This window comes from Ciona robusta, chromosome 12 (genome assembly GCF_009617815.1).
Source record: "Ciona robusta chromosome 12, ASM961781v2".
NCBI classification, from domain to species: domain Eukaryota; kingdom Metazoa; phylum Chordata; class Ascidiacea; order Phlebobranchia; family Cionidae; genus Ciona; species Ciona robusta.
Window position 1 is genome coordinate 3,304,371 of NC_143246.1, and position 20,768 is coordinate 3,325,138.

General features: G+C 33.9%; 2 protein-coding genes across 3 annotated transcripts; both read right to left on the bottom strand.

The window, feature by feature from the left end:
- Nucleotides 1–3,404: 3,404 nt before the first annotated feature.
- On the bottom strand, nucleotides 3,405–6,617 carry LOC149726852 (crk-like protein). The gene is made up of 3 exons (XM_089890249.1): nucleotides 5,891–6,617; nucleotides 5,389–5,502; nucleotides 3,405–5,332 (listed from the first exon to the last, which is right to left on the bottom strand). The coding sequence occupies exons 1-3, from the start codon at nucleotides 6,530–6,532 to the stop codon at nucleotides 5,201–5,203; spliced, it is 888 nt and encodes a 295-aa protein (XP_089746375.1). The 5' UTR covers nucleotides 6,533–6,617; the 3' UTR covers nucleotides 3,405–5,200.
- A 2,182-nt stretch (nucleotides 6,618–8,799) lies between these two features.
- On the bottom strand, nucleotides 8,800–19,744 carry LOC149726853 (major facilitator superfamily domain-containing protein 12-like). 2 transcript variants are annotated; one of them, XM_089890247.1, is made up of 13 exons: nucleotides 19,371–19,737; nucleotides 18,777–18,924; nucleotides 17,467–17,677; nucleotides 14,750–14,864; nucleotides 14,216–14,327; nucleotides 13,743–13,841; nucleotides 13,191–13,273; nucleotides 12,557–12,604; nucleotides 11,835–11,972; nucleotides 11,179–11,349; nucleotides 10,682–10,776; nucleotides 10,056–10,202; nucleotides 8,800–9,707 (listed from the first exon to the last, which is right to left on the bottom strand). In XM_089890247.1, the coding sequence occupies exons 1-12, from the start codon at nucleotides 19,479–19,481 to the stop codon at nucleotides 10,064–10,066; spliced, it is 1,470 nt and encodes a 489-aa protein (XP_089746373.1). In that variant the 5' UTR covers nucleotides 19,482–19,737; the 3' UTR covers nucleotides 8,800–9,707; nucleotides 10,056–10,063. The 2 variants fall into 2 exon arrangements, with proteins under 2 accessions (XP_089746373.1, XP_089746374.1); XM_089890248.1 differs by lacking the exon at nucleotides 18,777–18,924 and having other exon boundaries at nucleotides 19,371–19,744.
- Nucleotides 19,745–20,768: the final 1,024 nt, after the last annotated feature.

A 20,768-nucleotide genomic window follows, 5' to 3' on the forward strand; every position in this document is an offset into this window, starting at 1 on the left:
CAATCGTTAATTAATCGCTCATTGTGCGGTTTTAAATCTGAAAATTCAGTATAAAAATTATAAATATATATTATGATTTGATTTCAATCAAGAGAATAAAGAATAAATGCTAGAATTGAAAATTGAGGTAAGTGCGGAAAAAATAGTCCAAAAACAACAACAACAACAAGAACAACTGTTCGACGAAAAAGGATCTATATGACCACTAACGTGCTCAAAAAGGTATCGTTGGCGTCTGATTTCAACCATCGGCTGATGTCACCTAGCTACCATTTTTTCTGATTTTTGGAACGAAAACTATTGCCACAACGATCAATTCTAAAGTGAACCTTTTAATATATCAGTGGCTCATCTGGTATAAAAACGTATAGTGTATTTCCAACGTTTCGTCTGCCATACGCGAGACTTCATCAGGGAATGAAACGCAACAGTTACAACAAGCGAAAAGCAGGAAAGGGTGAGAAAAAGGCAATATTAACGCGATAAGGGCACTGTAAGGAAGAAACGGTGAGAGGGCAAAAACGCACAACGGCAGTCACGTGAAAAATCGAAAACTGAAAAAAAAAATTCTCCCGTTCGAGAATTCGACAGAGCCGTCTTGCTCGCGTCCTTTGCTGCGACAAAGGCGCGAGCAAGACGGCTCTGTCCAAGCACTCAGCTGTATGTAATCACCGAGTGGGGTTTGAGAACGTTCGAATTCTCGAACGGGAGACCGACTTGACCAAACGTTTGTTTTTAGAGACTCTGACACCGAGAATGTGTCAACAACAAAGAACAATGCACCTATTTCCCCACAACTTACAACAACCTAATATAATTTTTTTTTCAGTTTTTGATTTTTCACGTGACTGCCGTTGTGCGTTTTTGCCCTCTCACCGTTTCTTCCTTACAGTGCCCTTATCACGTTAATATCGCCTTTTTCTCACCTTTTCCTGCTTTTCGCTTGTTGTAACTGTTGCGTTTCATTCCCTGATGAAGTCTCGCCGTATGGCAGACGAAACGTTGGAAATACACTATACGTTTTTATACCAGATGAGCCACTGATATATTGTTTGTACTATGCCTGGTAGCAGAAGTAACAGAATGAAGCTTTTAATTCTACAAATAAATATAGCCTATTAATTGGTAATACTTTTCTTTGTATATAGAACCAACCTTAAACAGTTAAATACAAAATTGCCTGATCGTGTTTTAAAGAATTAACAACAGTCTGTGGAAATCGTAAGGAAACGGTTTTATATTTCTTTGAATGTTCTTTGTTTACTACCAAATGGAAAGGAAAAACAAAATGAAAAGGTGTCCCATCTTCCCCCACCCTACTATATATACCATGTGTAACAGTATCATGCCATCAATTAACAAAACAAACTTGTTTAAAACACAAAAATGGTTAGTTACCGATTTGGACACAAGGTGCAACTTTAGAGATTTGCAAACATGCGAGGAAAGTGGAATACTTTAAAACTCTTGTTCATTTTGATTACTAAATCAATTTATTATTATAGAAATACACATAAACAGCATGCAATACTGTTGTAGCATTCGAAAATCAAGATAAACATTCTTTATCTTGCCCAATTTGTATAGTTTTTGTCTGGTGCCGTGCTACAGTCGTTCCGATTGATTTATTTGTACCGGGCGCCATTGCGCATACGCAGAGACGCTACTGCGCATGCGCAATCGGTCGGAACAAATACAATACGAACTCTAATAAATACGTACCAACTAAAAAAAGTTACGGGGAAAAATACTACTTTTTTTTAAAGTTATATTATTTAAGTCACCTTCTTACATAAATGTTTGCGTATAAGTAATATTTTCGGGAAAATATTTGAAAAGTTAATATTTATAGTAGGGTGGGGGAAGATGGGACACCTTTTCGTTCAGTTTTCTCTTTTCATTTGGTAGTAAACAAAGAACATTCAACGAATTATAAAACCGCATCTTCACGACTTCCACAGACCGTTCCACAGAATTGTTTAAAACACGATCAGGCTAATTAGATATTAGGTGTTAAAGGTGTCCCATCTTCCCCCACTCTACTATATATGATTCCAGCCATGGCCATACTTGTTTATATTTAATACCCATCCCCGCACTTTTTATAGGAAATAATGTTTTAATGTTTAGGCATTACAGCGCTATGACATATTCAAAGCTGGATCGGTAGAAAATGTTTTTCATGACAAATGTTAGTATTTATAGTTGATGTTTTTAGATTTGTTAAATTTTTATTTTAGAATCGGTACCGCTAGGATGTATACAGTGCCCAAATTATTTATGTGACGAACATAATGTTAAAGCACGAGTAGAAGGTATTGAAAGTGGCCGCTATAACTTATATATTTTAGAATCACCTTGGTCCATCAGCATGTATAAATTATAAGTAAAATGTGCTTATAACCCTAGCATAAAATAAGTTTGTTAGTGGCACTTACTTTTTCTGGGCCCTTATTACCGAATGTGTCCTTGGGCAAGATACTTAGCGCAAATGCTCCAACCTATAGCGGTCACTAATGGGTTGTCCAAATTGCCAGCCATACATAAAAAAATCTTTAAAGTAGCATACGTGGTAGCTCGTAAGCTGCACGAGGTGTATGAAACAGAACATGAATGAATGAATGTAACTTACTTTATCCTCGCGTGGCCGGAAAACGACAGTCGTTATCACACGGGTTTAACACCTCGTGTCAGCTTACGATTTACCATGTATGTTACTTTGTGGGTGATTATTTTTTTTGGATTTTTTCATTTTTTTATGTATGGCTGATAATTTAGACAACCCATTAGTGACCACTGGGTTGGAGCAATTTCTGTTAAGTGTCTTGCCCAAGGACACATACGCCCACAATGGTAGCAGCGTCGAGCCTTGAACCCATTACCCCTGGGTTACATGCAGGCGCGCTAACCACCATGCCACGGCGCTGGACAACATCTATTATAATGACTGTCGATTTCCGACCACGCGAAGGGAAAGCAAGTTACATTCATTTATTAGTTTAAATTAAAAAGGATATCAATCTGTCCCGTCTTACCTCGCCTGATTTAAAAATGATAAAATTACACCTGGTGGGTTACATCACTTCTTGTGTGTTTTAATATATTTCTTTAGAGTGTTGTCAATTATAAAAGTATTAATTATGATAGTACTGTTTCGTGATATCTCACCAAAAATCGTTATATATTTTGAGTTTAAAAATATTTTTCAATATGTGCTCAAGGATGCGGTCTTACCCCACTCCATTATATTATAAAACTGGTGTGTGAAGATGTTTACATGCACATAAATTCCACCAGACGTCGGACCAAATATAGGTTAAAGCTTTCAACTAAAAAGTTTCTTCATTGTAGAATTAGGCAAACCTTTTTTAATATTTTTAATTGTATTCTTCTCAATGACTTCGTTTTTGTTTAAATCATTATATTTTGCAGTTATAACAACGATACTTTACACTTACTCACTAAGGAAACAAAAAGCCGCGGATTCCAAAAACAGATCACGCTGAAACTGCGGACACTTTAAAAGGCTAAAAATAAGTTCCAGTGGTTGCGGAGACAATACAAAGAAATTAAAAAATACGACGTGGTTTTCTAAAACACTAAACATTATACACAATGGTTAAAATGAGCTGCCCGCCAGTCTATACGACAATGGCATGACGTAATAACATGCAAAAGGTTTAACAAAATGAGTTCAGTTTTTGGAATCGTTAACACAGAACACTGTCCGTTTACTAACTGGAAATCGAATACCAAATACTATGAGCGTCAACTCTGACGTGTGAATATGAGAAGCACCGGGAACCAGACAGAATAATTACATCGGATTTTACTTGTAACCAGCAAGTATAAAACGTTACTCTTAGTTGGTGAACGTTACATATCAATTGCCGTTTATCATTCACGCAGCACAAACAACATAGCGCATAAATTACTAATTTAGTATCCGCGAAAAAAACGTATTGATAACGTACACAAAAGCATGATTCTGAATCCGATCGCGTGGTTTGAGTCAATAAGTTAACGCGCAACTACGTTAAACACTAAAAAACGATTAGTAGCAAAATCTGATTTAATAACAAAATCCTTTTGATTAAAACGGTAATGTTCGATGTCTTGTTATTGTAGTTAACAACAGATAGGAAATTTCCACGATGGCTTAATTTAGCGATAATAAACTATAAGCGATAAAACCAAAGTTTATGCTATTGAGATGGTATTGTACAAGAACGTTCAATGGGTTTGAACAATGCGTGAAAGGCACATAGTTCAACTGGCGAGTGTGCCACACGAACACACACAAGCACAAACCACACATAGTGAGTGCATGCTGAGGGTGATTTGAAAACATAAAAACCTAAAGTTGAAACTGTTGATTGTTAAATTACAAGAAACGTTTTGTAGAAATGTATATATACACATATTAGACAAGAAAGGAAAATTAATTAAAAAAAACTGAACATTTTGCATCAATTGACAGCTGTCTTGATACAGTAGGTCAATATATTAGCTGTTCCGTAAATTTAACATAGCAAAAAGCGTTTTAACTGATCGATATATTAGATAAATATAACTAGAATATCTACAGTTGTTAAAGAGTTTGTTAAAACGTCCAACAAAAATATAAAATCGAGTAATATTGGATATTTGCAAACAGTCGATGCAACAAAATGCTCAGTGACAGCAATTATGAAAATTGGGAAACTGCCGTTGAATTAATGTGTGAATGGTCAAAAAATGTGTCATAAAACCATTATTGCCCAGTTGTAGGTACAACTTTAAATAATTATTACTGTATGTTTACACATTTGTATACGCATTAGTTTTGAATTGTATTAATACTGTAAAATTTTTAACTATAGGCCTATGCATGAATCTTTTATGCTAGTTCTTCTAAAATCGTTTTGTAACCAAAACAAAGAATTGGTTAAAATAAAACATATCTGCAAGCAGTATTAGTGTTAATAGGATTTGGTTAAGTCAATACCTTATACAGGTATTAAGTGTTGATATGCTACAGTAAAAGTCGACATCAGGACCAGGATGTTACGATGTTACCTTCATTTGCAATGATTTCAATTTGCAACACAATGGCTTAAAATATTGTAATTACCAATGAGTATTATTTGGCCCGGTAAACACGACCTCTTATTTGCAAATAGTTGCTCTTTAAAAAGAAAAAAAACATGAATTGGGTACATCAAGATTTACCACTATCATTGAAGTCAATAAGTTTAACGTGGGTGAATGGGAATTTGCCTTGTTTGTTGTTGCATATGCCCTCCCACTGTCCACTCTTATTCATCTGTGTCACTTGAATTCTGTCTCCAACCTGAAATTGGTACATGATTGAATCACGGTGTGGAGATGGAATATGTATCAACAAACCTCCAAAGCCAATGCAGTTGGATCGTATGCATTAGGAACTCTTCTTGTGATTACTTCAGCAAACACAGGTCCTGTTCTAGAAGGCATAGAAGTTGGTCGTGGCTGAAGAACCAACTGTTGGGTGAAAATAACCATGTTTAGGCCCTGAATCATTAAATCGAAGCAGGAGGCATTCCCACCAACCACTTTTCTGCTGGTGCATTATTTCTTTCTAATATAAAATTTCACAATCATTGTACATCTATTGTATTGACACATTGTACATCTATTGTATTGACAAACTTTAGAAGTTAATTTTACGAATTGTTTATTGCATTATGAGATGGATTTTCATTCAACATATCGTAAAACTGAAAAATATAACTGTTTAAGTAATTTATATCCGATTTAAATAGTTTATACTTTGTATGAAGCTATGTATGATATTATTTTTCACATTTTTTTTGTTTGTGGACTAAGCTATTGATTGAGTAATATTTAGCAAATTATCATTATTTAATACCTGTGCACCAGGCATTTGATATGTTCCAGGGGTTGAATTACGATTCATAACATAGGGCTCAACATATGGAACAGGGATCTGTCCTATACGGCCTTGTGCATTCCTCGCATTCCACCAATTTTCTTCTGGCTTCTCTATTACCTCCAGAATCTCGTGTTTTGAGAAAGGAAGGTCATCTACATCATCACTCTTGAAATCGAAGAGCGCACGCACCATCATAGGAAGTCCTTCTCTCTTTTTTGCAACTTCTGGCTCTTTGATTGGCGAGGTAATGGATGACATGTTAACCATTCCGGATCCAATCGGATTGACTGTTTGCTGTGGTTTAATAGGTTTAGGAATTGGCTCAATCAGAGTAGTTGTGTCCAAATAATGAACTTTGTAAAAGTCGAGCAACTCTGGCATTGAGTCAAACATCTGGTCTCCAATTTTAAGTCTATTTTCCTGTTTGTTGATAATGTAGTGGCTCACTTTGCTATTTTCACTAACAGAGAGAACATAGTCACCGGGACATGTAGTACTGTCTCGCACCAAAAAAGATCCATGCTTTTGGTGGAGTAGCTTGTTTTGCGAATCTTTCCTGCTTACCATCCCAAAATACCACGAATCTTCATCCGCTGAATTGAAATTTGCTGAAGCCATTATTGTTAACAGCTTTTGCAAAAGCTATTCTAGAACTAACCAGTTACGAATATAATGATCTGCAAATCCATAGCAAAACAAACATGTAAATAAAAATAAACTTTAACAAACTACTATTTTAATACTCCCCGCCTAATAGCGAAAAAACAAAACTAGTTGTAAAACCTTTTCTTGGTATAAAGCTGTTTTACAGTAAATATTTAAATTTAAATATGAAATCCTAGGTAGGCTTTATAGGTAATTAGTAAGACTGGATGTTGTTTACCAAGCCAGGAAAGAAAACTGGATGTTGTTTACCAAGCCAGAACTTACACCTCTCTTTTATTGGCGTTGTACTGGTACAGCAACGTTATTATTTAGTATTATCAAAAAATAGTATTCATACACAGCGATGTTTAAATGTAAAAACAAAAAAATATATATAATTAAAAGGTCTCTTTTATAATATAATTTTCCGAACTGCACAGAGTAATGAAACTTGTTTTTAAAACCATTTTGTTTACTGCAGTATGGCAAACCTTGCTATTGTATGAATGTCTCCTAAATTGTATCGAATCCACTTTCTTACTAAGTTTCGGTTTTGGTCAAATCATTAAAACCGTACCAACAACCTCCCAAACCAAACAAACTACAAACGTCGAATTCGGCCACTATTGACCGACATTGCCCTTATATTTATAGGATTTCTATGAAGTGACGAAAACTGGATTAAGACTTTACCCCATAGGCAACAGGAACAACTCGGGCATAAATGATTGTCCTAGACTCCTAGTTACTCTTAGTATATAGTAGGATTCATAAAAAATTCTTCTAAACCATTTTGGCGTATTTAGCTGCCAACGTTGTCATGATATATTTTTACACGTTTTATGCGGAGCCCTATTGAGAATGCGCCGCGACGCTACTGCGTTCGTAGGCGCAGTAGGTGGGAACAAATACAATACGAGGACTATTAAATACGGACCGGCTAAAACATCTTTCGGTGTCGTGATATATTTATTCCGACGAATATACTTGTACCGAGCGTTATTGCGCATTTGCCAAGACGTTACTGCGCATGCGCACTAGGTCGGAACAAATATAATGACCTCCGGTCCAAATTTTTAAAAACCATCTGTTAAATACGTTCCAGACACGGCGTTTACACGTTAAAACTTTAGTTTTTGATTTAAAAGCAGAACTGAGTTGAGTATGTTATTTGTTACCTTGAATAAGCAAGTATATATTACCGACAAACTTATTTTAGATTAGTTTAATAAGCATATATATTTTAATATACTGACACTTTTCCCCATGGCTAACATATAGTAGGGTGGGGGAAGATGGAACACTTTTTAATTCTATTTTCTCGTCTCATAAACAAAGAACACCAAAGACTTATAAAATCATATCTTCACGACCCCAATAAAGACCGCTTTTAATTGTTTAAACCACGATCAGGATATTTAGATGTTATGTGCTAAAGGTGTCCCGTCTTCCCCCGCCCCACTATACCAATAATTTTCTCATTCATTGTAAAATCACTCGGAAAATATTCTGTGTATAATACAGACTGAATATTTGCATAAGATTATCAATAATAAAGAACGCTAAAAAACTCCATTCTTTGTCTTTGCTTTACAAAATACAACAATACTAACAGAGTTAAGTGTAACAATGAAGTGATTTGGGTGTTTATTTCATTAATGGTGATTATTGGCACAGCATGGTGTCTGACGTAATTAGACATAGCAACGCCAACAGTACAGATGGTAAAAAAATGTATCTTGAAACGCTGCTAAAGGTGTTAAGTAATATTTTGCCCCGGAACGATTTTCCACCGGTACGTATTTATTGGAGCTCGTATTGTATTTGTTCCGACTTACTGTGCATATTCAATAGCGCCTGGCGTCGTAATATACGCGTTTCCGAATGACATATTTGTACCGGGCGCTATTCCGCCGGGCCGCTAATTTTTGCATTCTATAGGATCACCTTAGTCACAATACCATGCATTTAGTTTAGAAATATGATCATCGTGGTTTAATATGTATGGGTTTTATATGCGTGGCTTATATGCACCTTGTGCCAGCCACTGTGACCACTAGGTTGAGCAGTTACCGTTAAGTGTCTTGCCCACATACGCCCACAACGCTAGCCTTGAACCCATATCTCTGGGTTACAGGCAGGCGCGCTAACCACTTTGCAACGGCGCCGGACACACGGATACGTGTGCAATTATTGAAGCTTTTTTCTTTTAATAACATCGTGTTACAATCGTTGGAAAATCAGGCACAAGTTGTATTTTATTAAAGTATAAAAATCACAATGATACAGCAAGGAATGATTCTCTCCTAACATCAATTTGCAAAATTGCAATTTTTCTAATTTAAAATTAGGAATTTACCCGGGAAACTTATGTGTCTGAACTTTTATGCTACTGTTACAATAAAATGGATTGTTATTCATGTGTCAAAATTTTATGAAATTCAAAAATGTAAAAAAATGAGTTACATCAACAAGTGAATTGATTAATAATCATTGGAAGATGTTTTGCACCAAGAAATACAGAAAAAGATGTAATAAAGATTTTGAAGTTACTGAATAAATACAAATGTTGACAGCGGTGATTACAAAGTAATACAATAAGAAATCATGAAAAATAGGTAAACTAATTATTTAAAGCAGTTGGTTTTAACATTTCACAGTCACCCAAAAGTTAGAAAAAAACATTAATTGTGAAATACTTTTCTGGTAAAAACGAATTTTTACTGTTCTTCTATGTTTAATTTGTTGCACCATATACAGATGAAGATAGAATGTTTGTACAGTAAAATTTAGTTGTTTTTTTCAAAATGAGAAATTTTAAGTTTTTTTTAATCAGAAGAGAAATTTTAAGTATTACGTTATGTTTGTTAGCAACACCAATACAATAGTACATTCCATCCAACTTTTTTTAAACTAAATAATAGGGTTGACCATGAAACCGCAGATATGAATTTTAAAGTAGAACAAACATTAATAAGAGATTAATACATTTCAACTTAACACTGAATGAGAATATATTAGGTTATTAACAGAATACTGAATAAGCTATGAAGATATAATGAATGTGTATGAAAAAAAACAACATCGCAATATTCCCACTGACATATAAGGCAGAGAATGTGATCTGTTTCAACACAGAAAGATTGCACTGAAAGATAGGGTTTTATGAGAACTTATGTTTCAGATATATATCTATCATAGCCTAATTAGAAAACATAAAATATTGACCCCTCATTTTAAAACCAACAATTTAAAGCAACTGTTAGTAACTCTTATCAGTTTGCGTCAGTTACTGCACAATTATAACAGATGTTATTTTCATTTACTCCTATAAAGGCAACCTGGATAGAAGTTTACAATGCAAAGTAGGTTTTGTGGAAGGATTGTTATGTTTGTTACATTATGTCTGGTAACAACAGCTACATAAATTGGACGCATGTTTTTTCCTTAGGGTTCTAATTTACTAACTTAGTTATGAATTTTAACAAAATGTCACCTTCTTTTTCAGCTTCTACCTGATGATGTATGACACCTTTTCGTGGTGATGATACTTATTATTGTCATCATGGCAATAATGGTAATACCTCCAATAACATAAGACATAATGGCACGAAAGTATTCAGCACACAACGGACAATTGCACCTTTACATACATTTAGAACTCAATATAAATTAATGACAAGCCTGAACTAGTGTAAACATATTATACAACACTACTGCTGTATGTAATCTGATTAAATATTTATACTGAAGTTCTTTTATTCCACAAACTACAAGTTCATAATAATTCAGGAAAATTAAAACAACGTATCTAAAATATTAAAATGGCACTTTAAGCTTTGCTGGTACTTTTAGTTTACATTTAACTATTTCAATCTACTCTTTATATAAAAGTTTAGATTTACTGTTGGTATACCAAATACTTCTAGCCATACCACAGTGGTTAAGGCACTCGCCTAGTTTCACAACATGGTTGGAAGCTTAACAATGTTATCATAGCTGGTGACAGTGGTATGTCGGGTGAAGGAAAAATCAGTGGTTATGAGTCAGTTGTTTAAATTTCCAACAAAACATTCAACTTTTTCCACCACTCTAAGTAGTGATTATAATTAAATAGCTTACTTGCACGGATTGAGGTTTTGAATAATAACGACAGCAGCTCCATTAGATAGTTTATCAGTGAGGCTCATTGCACCATACACAAATGCACCAGTTCTCTAAAATAATATACCGAAACTGTGAAAAACTATAACTACATTTCTAAATAGCTTTTTCCAGTAAATCTACCCTTCGTAAAAGAACATTTTTATGATACTGTATGGGTTGCCTAGCAACAACAGTTAATTATATACAACACTATTATTATCTAATATTTTATATGATGAACATGGTTGCAATCACGTTTTTTAAAATGCTGCATGCTTAACATTTACAATTATCACACCTTAACAATGCCATGTCACAGTGATTAAGTTGACCGTGACTTTCAGGGAAAATAACTAAGACTTATATAAAGCTTGGCAGCTTTTAACAAAATTTCAATTTCGGTATGGCAGTTCACATAGGTAAAAATTCTGGTTGGTACCAAGCGTGTTAGCAAGTTACAATGATATACAAACCGTTTCTTTTCCAATTAAACGAGCGGTCATTGATAGAGACATAACAAGTATTGTGGATGTTCCAATCCCAAGAACAACAGCAAGACCAAATATTTGCATTGAATTTTCAGGTAAGAAATGAGCCCATGTACACGCACCAATCACACATAAGCTCCCACAAAGGTAGATTTGCTATGCAACGATGGTAATATATTTAAAGTTCAATGGCAGAAAAATCTATGGTTCTTGGTAGGTGTAAAGGCATTATTGGGATATCAGAATCAGCTACAATCATTGAAACAATATACATTCTTAAATAGGTGGACTAAAGAAAAATCAAAATTTGTAAAAGGATAGAAATGCTTAAATGTGATCTAAAGGTTCCATCAAAAATTCAATGAACAAAACAGCCTAAAATATTAGAAGTTCTGCCTCGCAACAATGGATGGGGTTTATCATAAAGTAAGAGATAAGAAAAGGCCAAAAACTGTTTTCACATTTGTTACAATTTTTCTGCTTTATATATGTATGAAAATATTCAAAATAAAGACATTTATATATACAGTATTTTTTTTCAACTAAACAAAAATGGTGTGTCATCATAAGGTGGTTTAGGTTCCATTAGACACTATGTTCTTATGTTTCAATATGATGTAGAAAATTGAGCTTTTACATACCTCTTGTTTAAGAAACAGTGCCACAGGCCTAACACACACAGCTGCTAAAAAGCTGGAAACATAGACAACAAGCGGTACAATGGCTATGAATGTCTTGTTAAGAAATAGTGAGTCAGTCAAGTACATTGTCAAGTAAACCTGTTTTTTTTAAAAAAAAGAGTTTAAATTTAGTCTTCATATATATTACTCACATAATGTAAAATGTTCATAGTAATTCGGGCATTTACCCCATAAGTTTAAGGCTTGAAGCTACAATCAATCAGCCATCAGTAAGTTGTTCAAAATAGGCAGTTATACAAAAAAAAAATCACCCACAAAACAGACGTGAGATAGAATCAGGAAAACCATGCTATACGACACTAACTTGCTTGACACTCTCGAGAATAAATAGGTAATTGTTATGTATATTGAGCTTGACACATCATCATTGTATATCAATCATCAACATAATTACTGGGTAATGTGTGTACATGTATAACTGGCTACGTCTATTTAAATAGGGTTGGAGTAACTCAAATCTCTTGTAAGCTTACTTGGTTGAAACAGTGTTTTTCAACTGTTGTAGGGTCAACCAAATATTGAACATAAATTTAGAATCATACAAGAAAATGGCTGACTCCTTGAAACACAATGTTGAAATAAATCAAGAAAATGAGACTGGGATAAAAGTTATTAAAATTAAACAAAAAATATTTAAACAACAAACAAACCAAAATGTTTACCTGAGATAAGTTAACAACCAACCTAGTACACATGTACAACAACGCCATCTGTGAAATAAAGAATACTTTTAATTAAAAAGATAAAGGAATTAAAGGTAAAGAAAATACAGACTTTTCAATTTAACCATTCTAATTGAATGTATGAATATATAAATTACAGTCAACCCCGTTTAATCGGCCCACGTTTAATCGGACCACCCGCTCAATCAGACCAGTTTGGCTTGGTCCTAATGTGGTCCGATTAAGCGGGATTGACTGTATAACTTATTTATCATTGTGTGTTGTGTTGTGCAACAAAAACCGATATGTTCATACACATAGTGCCCGCTTATAAGTTACCACATATTTAACTTTGTTGGTAAGCAACAATAAACTAATAAATAAAAAATTGTAAACCCCCCAGCTGAGCCACTGCAAATAGTGATACATTAACCAAGGCTTTGAGTAAAGCAATGAATATACAAACACTAGAAAGTCTAAATGACCGATTATTATTTTTTTGTAATTTCACACCGCAGAGTTACCTAAGCATGGTGAATAATTATATTTCTATAAAGCAAGGTACAAGCACAGATGCTTAAAAGCAAAGTAAAAATGATTAACTTTGCATTGTTTTTATATTTTCATAACACACCTGATAAAATATTGTTTTTTTGAACCAGTCAAACCAGGAGAGAGCTGGTGTTTCTGTACATACTACTGCAGTGCTTTGGTATTCTAAAAACAGGCAATTCAAAGTTAGACTTTTCCTAGCTAAAGATAATGACAATTCAAAGTTAGACTTTTCCTAGCTAAAGTAGGCTCTCAAAATAAATTTTATATCTGAATCCTTTCCGCATAGTTTTACAAAAGATTTTTTACCATTAAAATAACTTCAGTCAATATATAAAATTAACAATCAGTCAATATATAAAATTAACAATCAGTCAATATATAAAATTAACACAAGTTAAGACAGTACTATAATTTTCCTGCCAAAATAGATATGAAACCCAATCCAATTAAATAACAGAAATTCTATATTTAGGTTCCTCTTTGTTGGCATATTCTTAAATAAGATCATGAGTACAGTAAAATAGTGATAAAGGAATTAATGGAACTTCTTGTTATGAGGCAAACGTTCTAATAAGTATAACCACTATGTGATGCTAGTAAGTAATACTAATGACAATTTAACATCCAATGCCTGATGATTGTCTTTTTGTTCCATGCAACAACGGAGAATTTTCAGATAGTGATTTTCTTTTTGAGGTTATCATATGATCTTGCGATACATCATCGTCGTCTGTGTGAAAAAAGGCTATCGTGAAATCACATGTAACAAAATATTTAAACCTGATAGGGACAAATGGTGGACACACAAATCAGAAAAAAAAATTGTACTTTTCAAATAGAAAAAAGCCAAACAAAAGAAAAAACAATTAAAGAGAAAGCATTCTAACTTGTCTTAATATCTTTTATTAACTTTTATTTTTAATATTTTTTGCTTTCTATTAATTCAGCTGCCACACTTCCCCAAAGTATTCAAATTTTTAATTAAATGGTTTTTTTATAGGACAAATATTTAGCTGGTAATATGTTTGAAACTTCGAAAGGAAGGAATTGTTTGTTTTTGTGTTTAAGTGACTTAAGCGAATGCTTTAAACAAATCTCACATACCAGTTGACTCATTGATAACAACAGATGTTGATTGTCTCTTCCTTTCTTTTAACCCAACATGAAATATGATGGAGAACAAAATACCAATTCCAACAACAGATAATACCAAATTCTGAAACAAGAAATCAGATTAAAACGGTTTTAAAAATTGTATTTGGTTAGACGTTTTTATTGCTAATTTAATGGTCAATGAACAAAACCCCCAAGAGGGCACTAGGTGTTTGGAGCAATGTACACCTACAGTGCATAACAAAATGACTGCACTTACTCTGAGTTGCCCTGCCAGCCAAGAAATAAGTGGCGTTTATGTTGATATAATGTTATCAGTTGGTGGTTGCAGTCCAATTGTGATGTCATATGCTGATATGCACAAGCAGATAATAATTAATAGAATTAATAGTATAGTTGTACTCTATAAACAAATCCTTAATCCATCATTGCCTTCATCACATTACTATGCATTATGCCAATTTACGGGTGTTAGTCAGAAGATAGGCTCGTTAGTTGTTGCATTTAATTATACCAGGTGCTCACCCGAAAAGCTGGCGCATCAGCTGGAGAAAGCATATCTGAACTGCTGTCTTGCATTCCAAGAATTCCCCATGCTACACCATATACAATGATACCACTGAACACTGTGAATGCATACCTGGATTTGAAATAGGATTGTCAACTTTTGTTTCTGCAGGAACATGCAAGAATGACAAACTGTCTATGAAAATCAGAAAATGTGAAGTTTTTTTTTATTTGTAAACTACAGAAGAAAAATTTAGAAGAGGAGAGGGGATTAATTAAAATAACTCCTTACTTTTTATGAACACATAAAAAGTATACATATTCTAATATATATATATATAAATTACACAGTTCATTATATTTTATTATATTTAACTTTGGGGTGGGGGGTTCATTTTTTATGTATGGCTGATAATTTGGAAAGCCCATTAGTGACCACTTGGTTGGAGCAATTGCTATTAAGTGACTTGCTTTAGGACATACAAGGAGCCGGATTTCAAGTTGAAATACATCCTTACACTGACAGAACACTTTTTCACCCATTTTTAAACTTTGATGACTGTTGACTTTTTATATTAAAATGCTTTTTGTATTAAACTGTCCCTGATAACCACTGTTTAACTTTCTTTTTAAAAACAGTCTCTACTGAAATAAAGTTTGAAGATGTGAGAAAGTGTGCTGTGCTAATGTAACATCCATGGTATTTGCCATTAAAGCTAAAAAAGTTTAGAAAGTGTAAACAAACAAAGTTGAGTGACACTTTTTTATTGCAAATCCCATACAAATTTTATTTTATGTTAATGCGCCTCTTTAAATAAAAAATATTGAAAAACAGATTGATGAGATTCACTTTATCTGTTTTAGTCTATGTAATTGAAAATTTCTATTTTTAATAATGTAAAATCAACAAGGTATAAATAGGTTTCTTAATTAAGCTATAGACATACTTATTAAGTATAATGACAGGAAAATCACATAAATGGGTCAATGATGTGTTTTTGTTTATTACATAATGGAACAAATAATAGTCAATTTTTGAGGATTTCAGTGTACGCATTTGTCTAACCAAATGTCACGTCAGAGAACGCCGCTTGTGTCTGCCATTATGGAGCCCACAGAGCGTGAATCGCCAATACAAATGGTCGGCGTGTGTTTATTTGGTTCTTGTAAGCGATACAAAACTAGATAACACTTATAGTGGTTGTTTTAACATTTAAAATATAAGTTTTAATATAAATCTTGTTATATAAAATTAAATCCAAGAATTAATTTCTAGTAAATTAGAACTTTGACTGGCTTTCAGTGTACAGTGTGGTTTAACAGGGTACTTTACGTTGGCGATTAATACTAGCAGCAATCAGCTTAGTTTACATAATAGTATATAATCATACCTATGAATCCACAGAACCATTATATACTACATTTATAATCCAACATAAGTGACTTAGAGATGCACATTACAGAATTTCGAATCCGTGAGATTCGAATCCTTTTGTATTCGAATCTAATTCTGGGATTCGGTATTCTGTTTAATGACGTAATCACACGTCATCTCATATACTATATTAACAATTTTTGAAACTTATTAATTTAAAAAAAAATTTTTTGTGTTTGTGGGACTTTCGAGAATAAACGTTTCTAACGTCTTTTTATAACCTGCTATACGTTTCGTGACGCAAAAACTACACAATAGTACAATTTTTGATCATTTTACAGCTCATGTTCCAACAAGGCGGGTATAAAAGAGTCAATAAACTGACTTTTGTGGGTAAAATTATTTTTTCCTATATAAAAAGATTCGAAATTCTAGATTCGGAATTCTAGATTCGAAATTAAGTATTCTAGGATATCCTAGAATACCTAATTATTCTGTAATGTGCATCCCTAAAGTGACTATGCAGCTCCAAACTGCTTAAGTACAAGCAGATAAGGTGTTCGCGGTTACCGATTTTATAAACTTAGAAAGGGTGGTTTATTATTATCAATTTAAGGAGAAGACCAAAAATAGTAACTCAGTATTGTTATCCTTAATGTCACTTCGATATTAGGAAAATTTTACAAAGATAACTTAAGTTTCGTTGCCGGGTATAATAGGTGTTAAGTTTGTGGGCCAAAAAGTAAAGTCATGGCAATTACATGCAAAACTGCAGCTAGATACACCAACACCAGTATATGTTAATGACTAATGTTATGCGTTTTTGTTTGTATTTTTATATTTTAAACATGTTCTTTTATGTTTTTGGTTGGTATACTTGATATTTTCTGTTTTTTTTCTCTTTAATTGATTGAGTGTTTAATAAAAGTTGATTATTTATGTGAGGTTTATTATTGTAATACGATATAACGTTAGTAGAAAGACATTTTCACGCACAGAAGTGCTTAGTTCTTAAAAATATGCAACATTTGGATGAAAAACAGCACTCGGCAATGATAAAATGCTATGCCGTGGGTGTTGGCCGTAGTCTCCGTAATGGCTGCGACTATGACGTCACAGACGCGCGATAATGGAAAACAAAACTCATTGTTTTACAATCCGTTTCCTAACTTGGTCCATACTAACTTTGGTCTAACCTGGTCTGTCCATGTTAGATACCTCTACAGGACCTGTCTTACTCTGCAGTTCTGTTTACAATTAGTTTATGCCTAACAGGCTTCTAGTACAATTGAATGTAATGTAAAGTAGTGTCAAAAGTTTTGACTCAAAACATTAATACGATCATTGCAATACCACTTACCTAATTGCATTTAAGCTGACTCTGTCTTCATCATTATTGGTTAAGTCAGGTATTAGTGCAAGGTGGTTTATCTGAGTTGCAGCCCAACCAAACTGAAAAATCACCACCAATGGAGCATAATATATAAACTGTGCATATTCGGGTGAACTTTCATTACATCCAATGCAGTGCAAAAACAAAAGAGGAAATGTCATTGCCACACATACTGTCCCTGTGATAAAAAAAAAATTAAATTGAATGTTATAGTTATAGGATAGGCAAACCAACTATTAATAATTTAAATGTTTTGCACTCGAATGATGATTAAACATTAGATCAACCATCTGAGCACTGTTAAAAACTCCAACTTTAATGATATGATATCTTTATGCAATATTTAAATTAAAAAAAATTGATTATGGGATTTTGAAAATGCCTGGTCTTATGTAACTATGGGGAGAAATGTGTTCAATGCATAATCAACAACAGAATCAAATATCTTGTATTAGCTTTCCTTTACAATGTCACACGAAGAAATACAAGAAGACACGTGTAACAGCATATATTAAACGCTCATTAAGAGAAGCAATCTTTGTAACTTTTGTTTTTGGGGAAACTGACTAAATGCCGTGTCAAAGTAATAAGCATCCAGTGTTACCGATTTGGACATGATAGCTGCTCCCCTCGCTTGTATATTTTTAGCAATTATATATCTAACCTGGTAAAAAATACTATCTATAGCCTATAAACATGAAATAGCGAAAAATTAATATATTGGATCGAACATGGAAGCGCATACAAACCAATTGTTAAAAAACAATCAGGATGGTTTATAAAAATTATTATGACGTAAACAATCACTACATTATCTAGTATCTACAATGATAATGTGTAAAACTTTAAAACCTATGCCAAAGTTTCATTTGTTAATACTGATTTGATAATCTGTTAAATCTTTTTTTTTCGCTGCAAACAGAATAGGTATTAGCATATACAGCCAACAAAGTGTGCTACATATATGTATATATATTATATTTAATATGTTATCACTGAAAACGACAGAAAATTGCTTCTTTTTCAAATGAGATTAAATTTGGGACCATGGGTTGAAAATAGCCCCACTGCCACTACTGTCATTTTTTATGTAAATTGTGATAAGATCGCGCCATCTGATGAGGGGATCATTCAAAGGGTTAATGCCAATCTATCGATTTAAGTGGTTGCATTAAACCATTCATACATTCATCTATCCATATATCTACCCATCCATGCATACGCCAATCCATGCATTCATTTAATAATTATGTTACTATATATGCAAAAGGACGAACCTACTAAGTGCCAGGATTTTCTTTTTCCATACTTGCATGCGAAGTAGGATTTATCTGACTCATAGCCAACAAACGGAGTGGCAATACCATCAGCTATTTGTCCGACTAATAATATATTTCCAGCCATACTGTTGCTAAATTGTAAAATCTAAAGGAAAAAAAGACTCATTTTTGGGAAAACAATGTTCATATGAATGAAATAATGAATACAACTTTTTGTATGTCATGTAGTACTGGCAAGTGACAACAGCAGTCATTATTACACGGGCGTTTCGTCACTATACATTCTTAATTACAAGTTATTACTAACAACATCTCTCCAACATGCAGGTAACCATTAACATCAGCAGGCTCATGACATGTATTTCTAAGCCATATTAGAGTTTGGTTCATTGTTTAATCAACGTACGAAATGTTTAAATTCATTAAATTTTGCCGTTGTGTTTTCGCAGCACCAGATCATTTGCCAGTGTTGGACCTGTTTATTTAGCAATAATAGTCAATACACACAATTACACCATCACCCGTTACTGTATATGTAAACAGTGAGACACCTCAAACTATATCACTTTTGCAAACACAAACCCTACTAACCTTGTGGAAAAAGATCAGCAAATAGCTAAACCACATTGAAGCACACAAATCATTAAGAACATGTCCGACTCCAAAAGAATATTTCATTCGTGCTGTCACAGTGTAATCCATTCTTTGATTCTTTCTTTACACAACAGGCTTCAGCACCGATCTGCAGTCCGGACCTAAAAAAGGAATCTTGGTATACACTATATTTGCTTTCTCTATAGGTCTAGGACATTATTTTCACTTTCTGGGGAAAGAACTTAAACGGCATCTCTGTGTTACCACACAGTCAGATGAAAACTATGCTTTTACGCTCAACCCTATGCGTAGCATAGAGGAAACATAGTTGTCTATGACGTCATTCATATTGTTATTAACCTGGAGCTCCTTCTAACGGTCACACTTAACTATACAGGTCTATGTCACATGTTTTATCACGTGCGAATTGAATGAAAGAATGAAATTTATTTTTTTCGTCTCTTCGGTCACAATAAATTTTTATTTCGTCTCTTCGGTCACGATAGGGAAGAACAAAAGAGTCGACAAAAAGCGAAAAGACAGGTAGTAACGGTAAAACAACAGTTGTTAAAACACGCTTATTGATAAAAAAGAAAGAAATATTGATTTGGATAAAAGGCGTGACCGTTACACCCTACAGACGATACAATGTGAATTAAATAAGTAACATTTAATTAAACATATTAAAGTTCTAATTGGAAGAAAAGTGTGCGTAAACCCGTACAATGGGGGGAGTCGACCTTAAAGAAGATTTATCCAAAGATTGGAGCATGACATGGCGCCCGGAGCATGATGAAAAAACAAAACCCCCAAAAAGAAATTCCACCAAAGTTTACAATAAACAGTTTCGAGTGCACACTTATGTAGGATTTAGAAACAAGTGCATTACATTAATACACATCACAGTATAAATAAACATTGGAATAAAACATAAAACAATCATAATAACATATAAATAAAAAACAAAATGGAAATTGAACAGCAAGTCCGGCGCTGTGGCGTAGTGGTTAGCGCACCTGCCTGTAACCATTAGGTAATGGGTTCAAGGCCTGTCGCTGCTACCATTGCGGGCGTATGTGTCCTTAGGCAAGACATTTAACGAAAATTGCTCCAACCCAGTGGTCACTAATGGGTTGTCCAAATTATCACCCATACATAAAAAATGAAAAAATCACCCACAAAGTAACATATACCCTTTTTGCATGGTCACTTTTATGCGATATAAAAACAAATTTAACACGCATAACGTCATAAGCGTTTGCGAGTTTGCGAGTGAATATGCGAGTACTTACGCGCATAAAAGTGACCATGCAAAAAGGGTAATACCGCCGTGATATAGTGGTTAGCGCGCCTGCCTACAACCCAGGGGTGATGGGTATACACAGCTCGACGCTG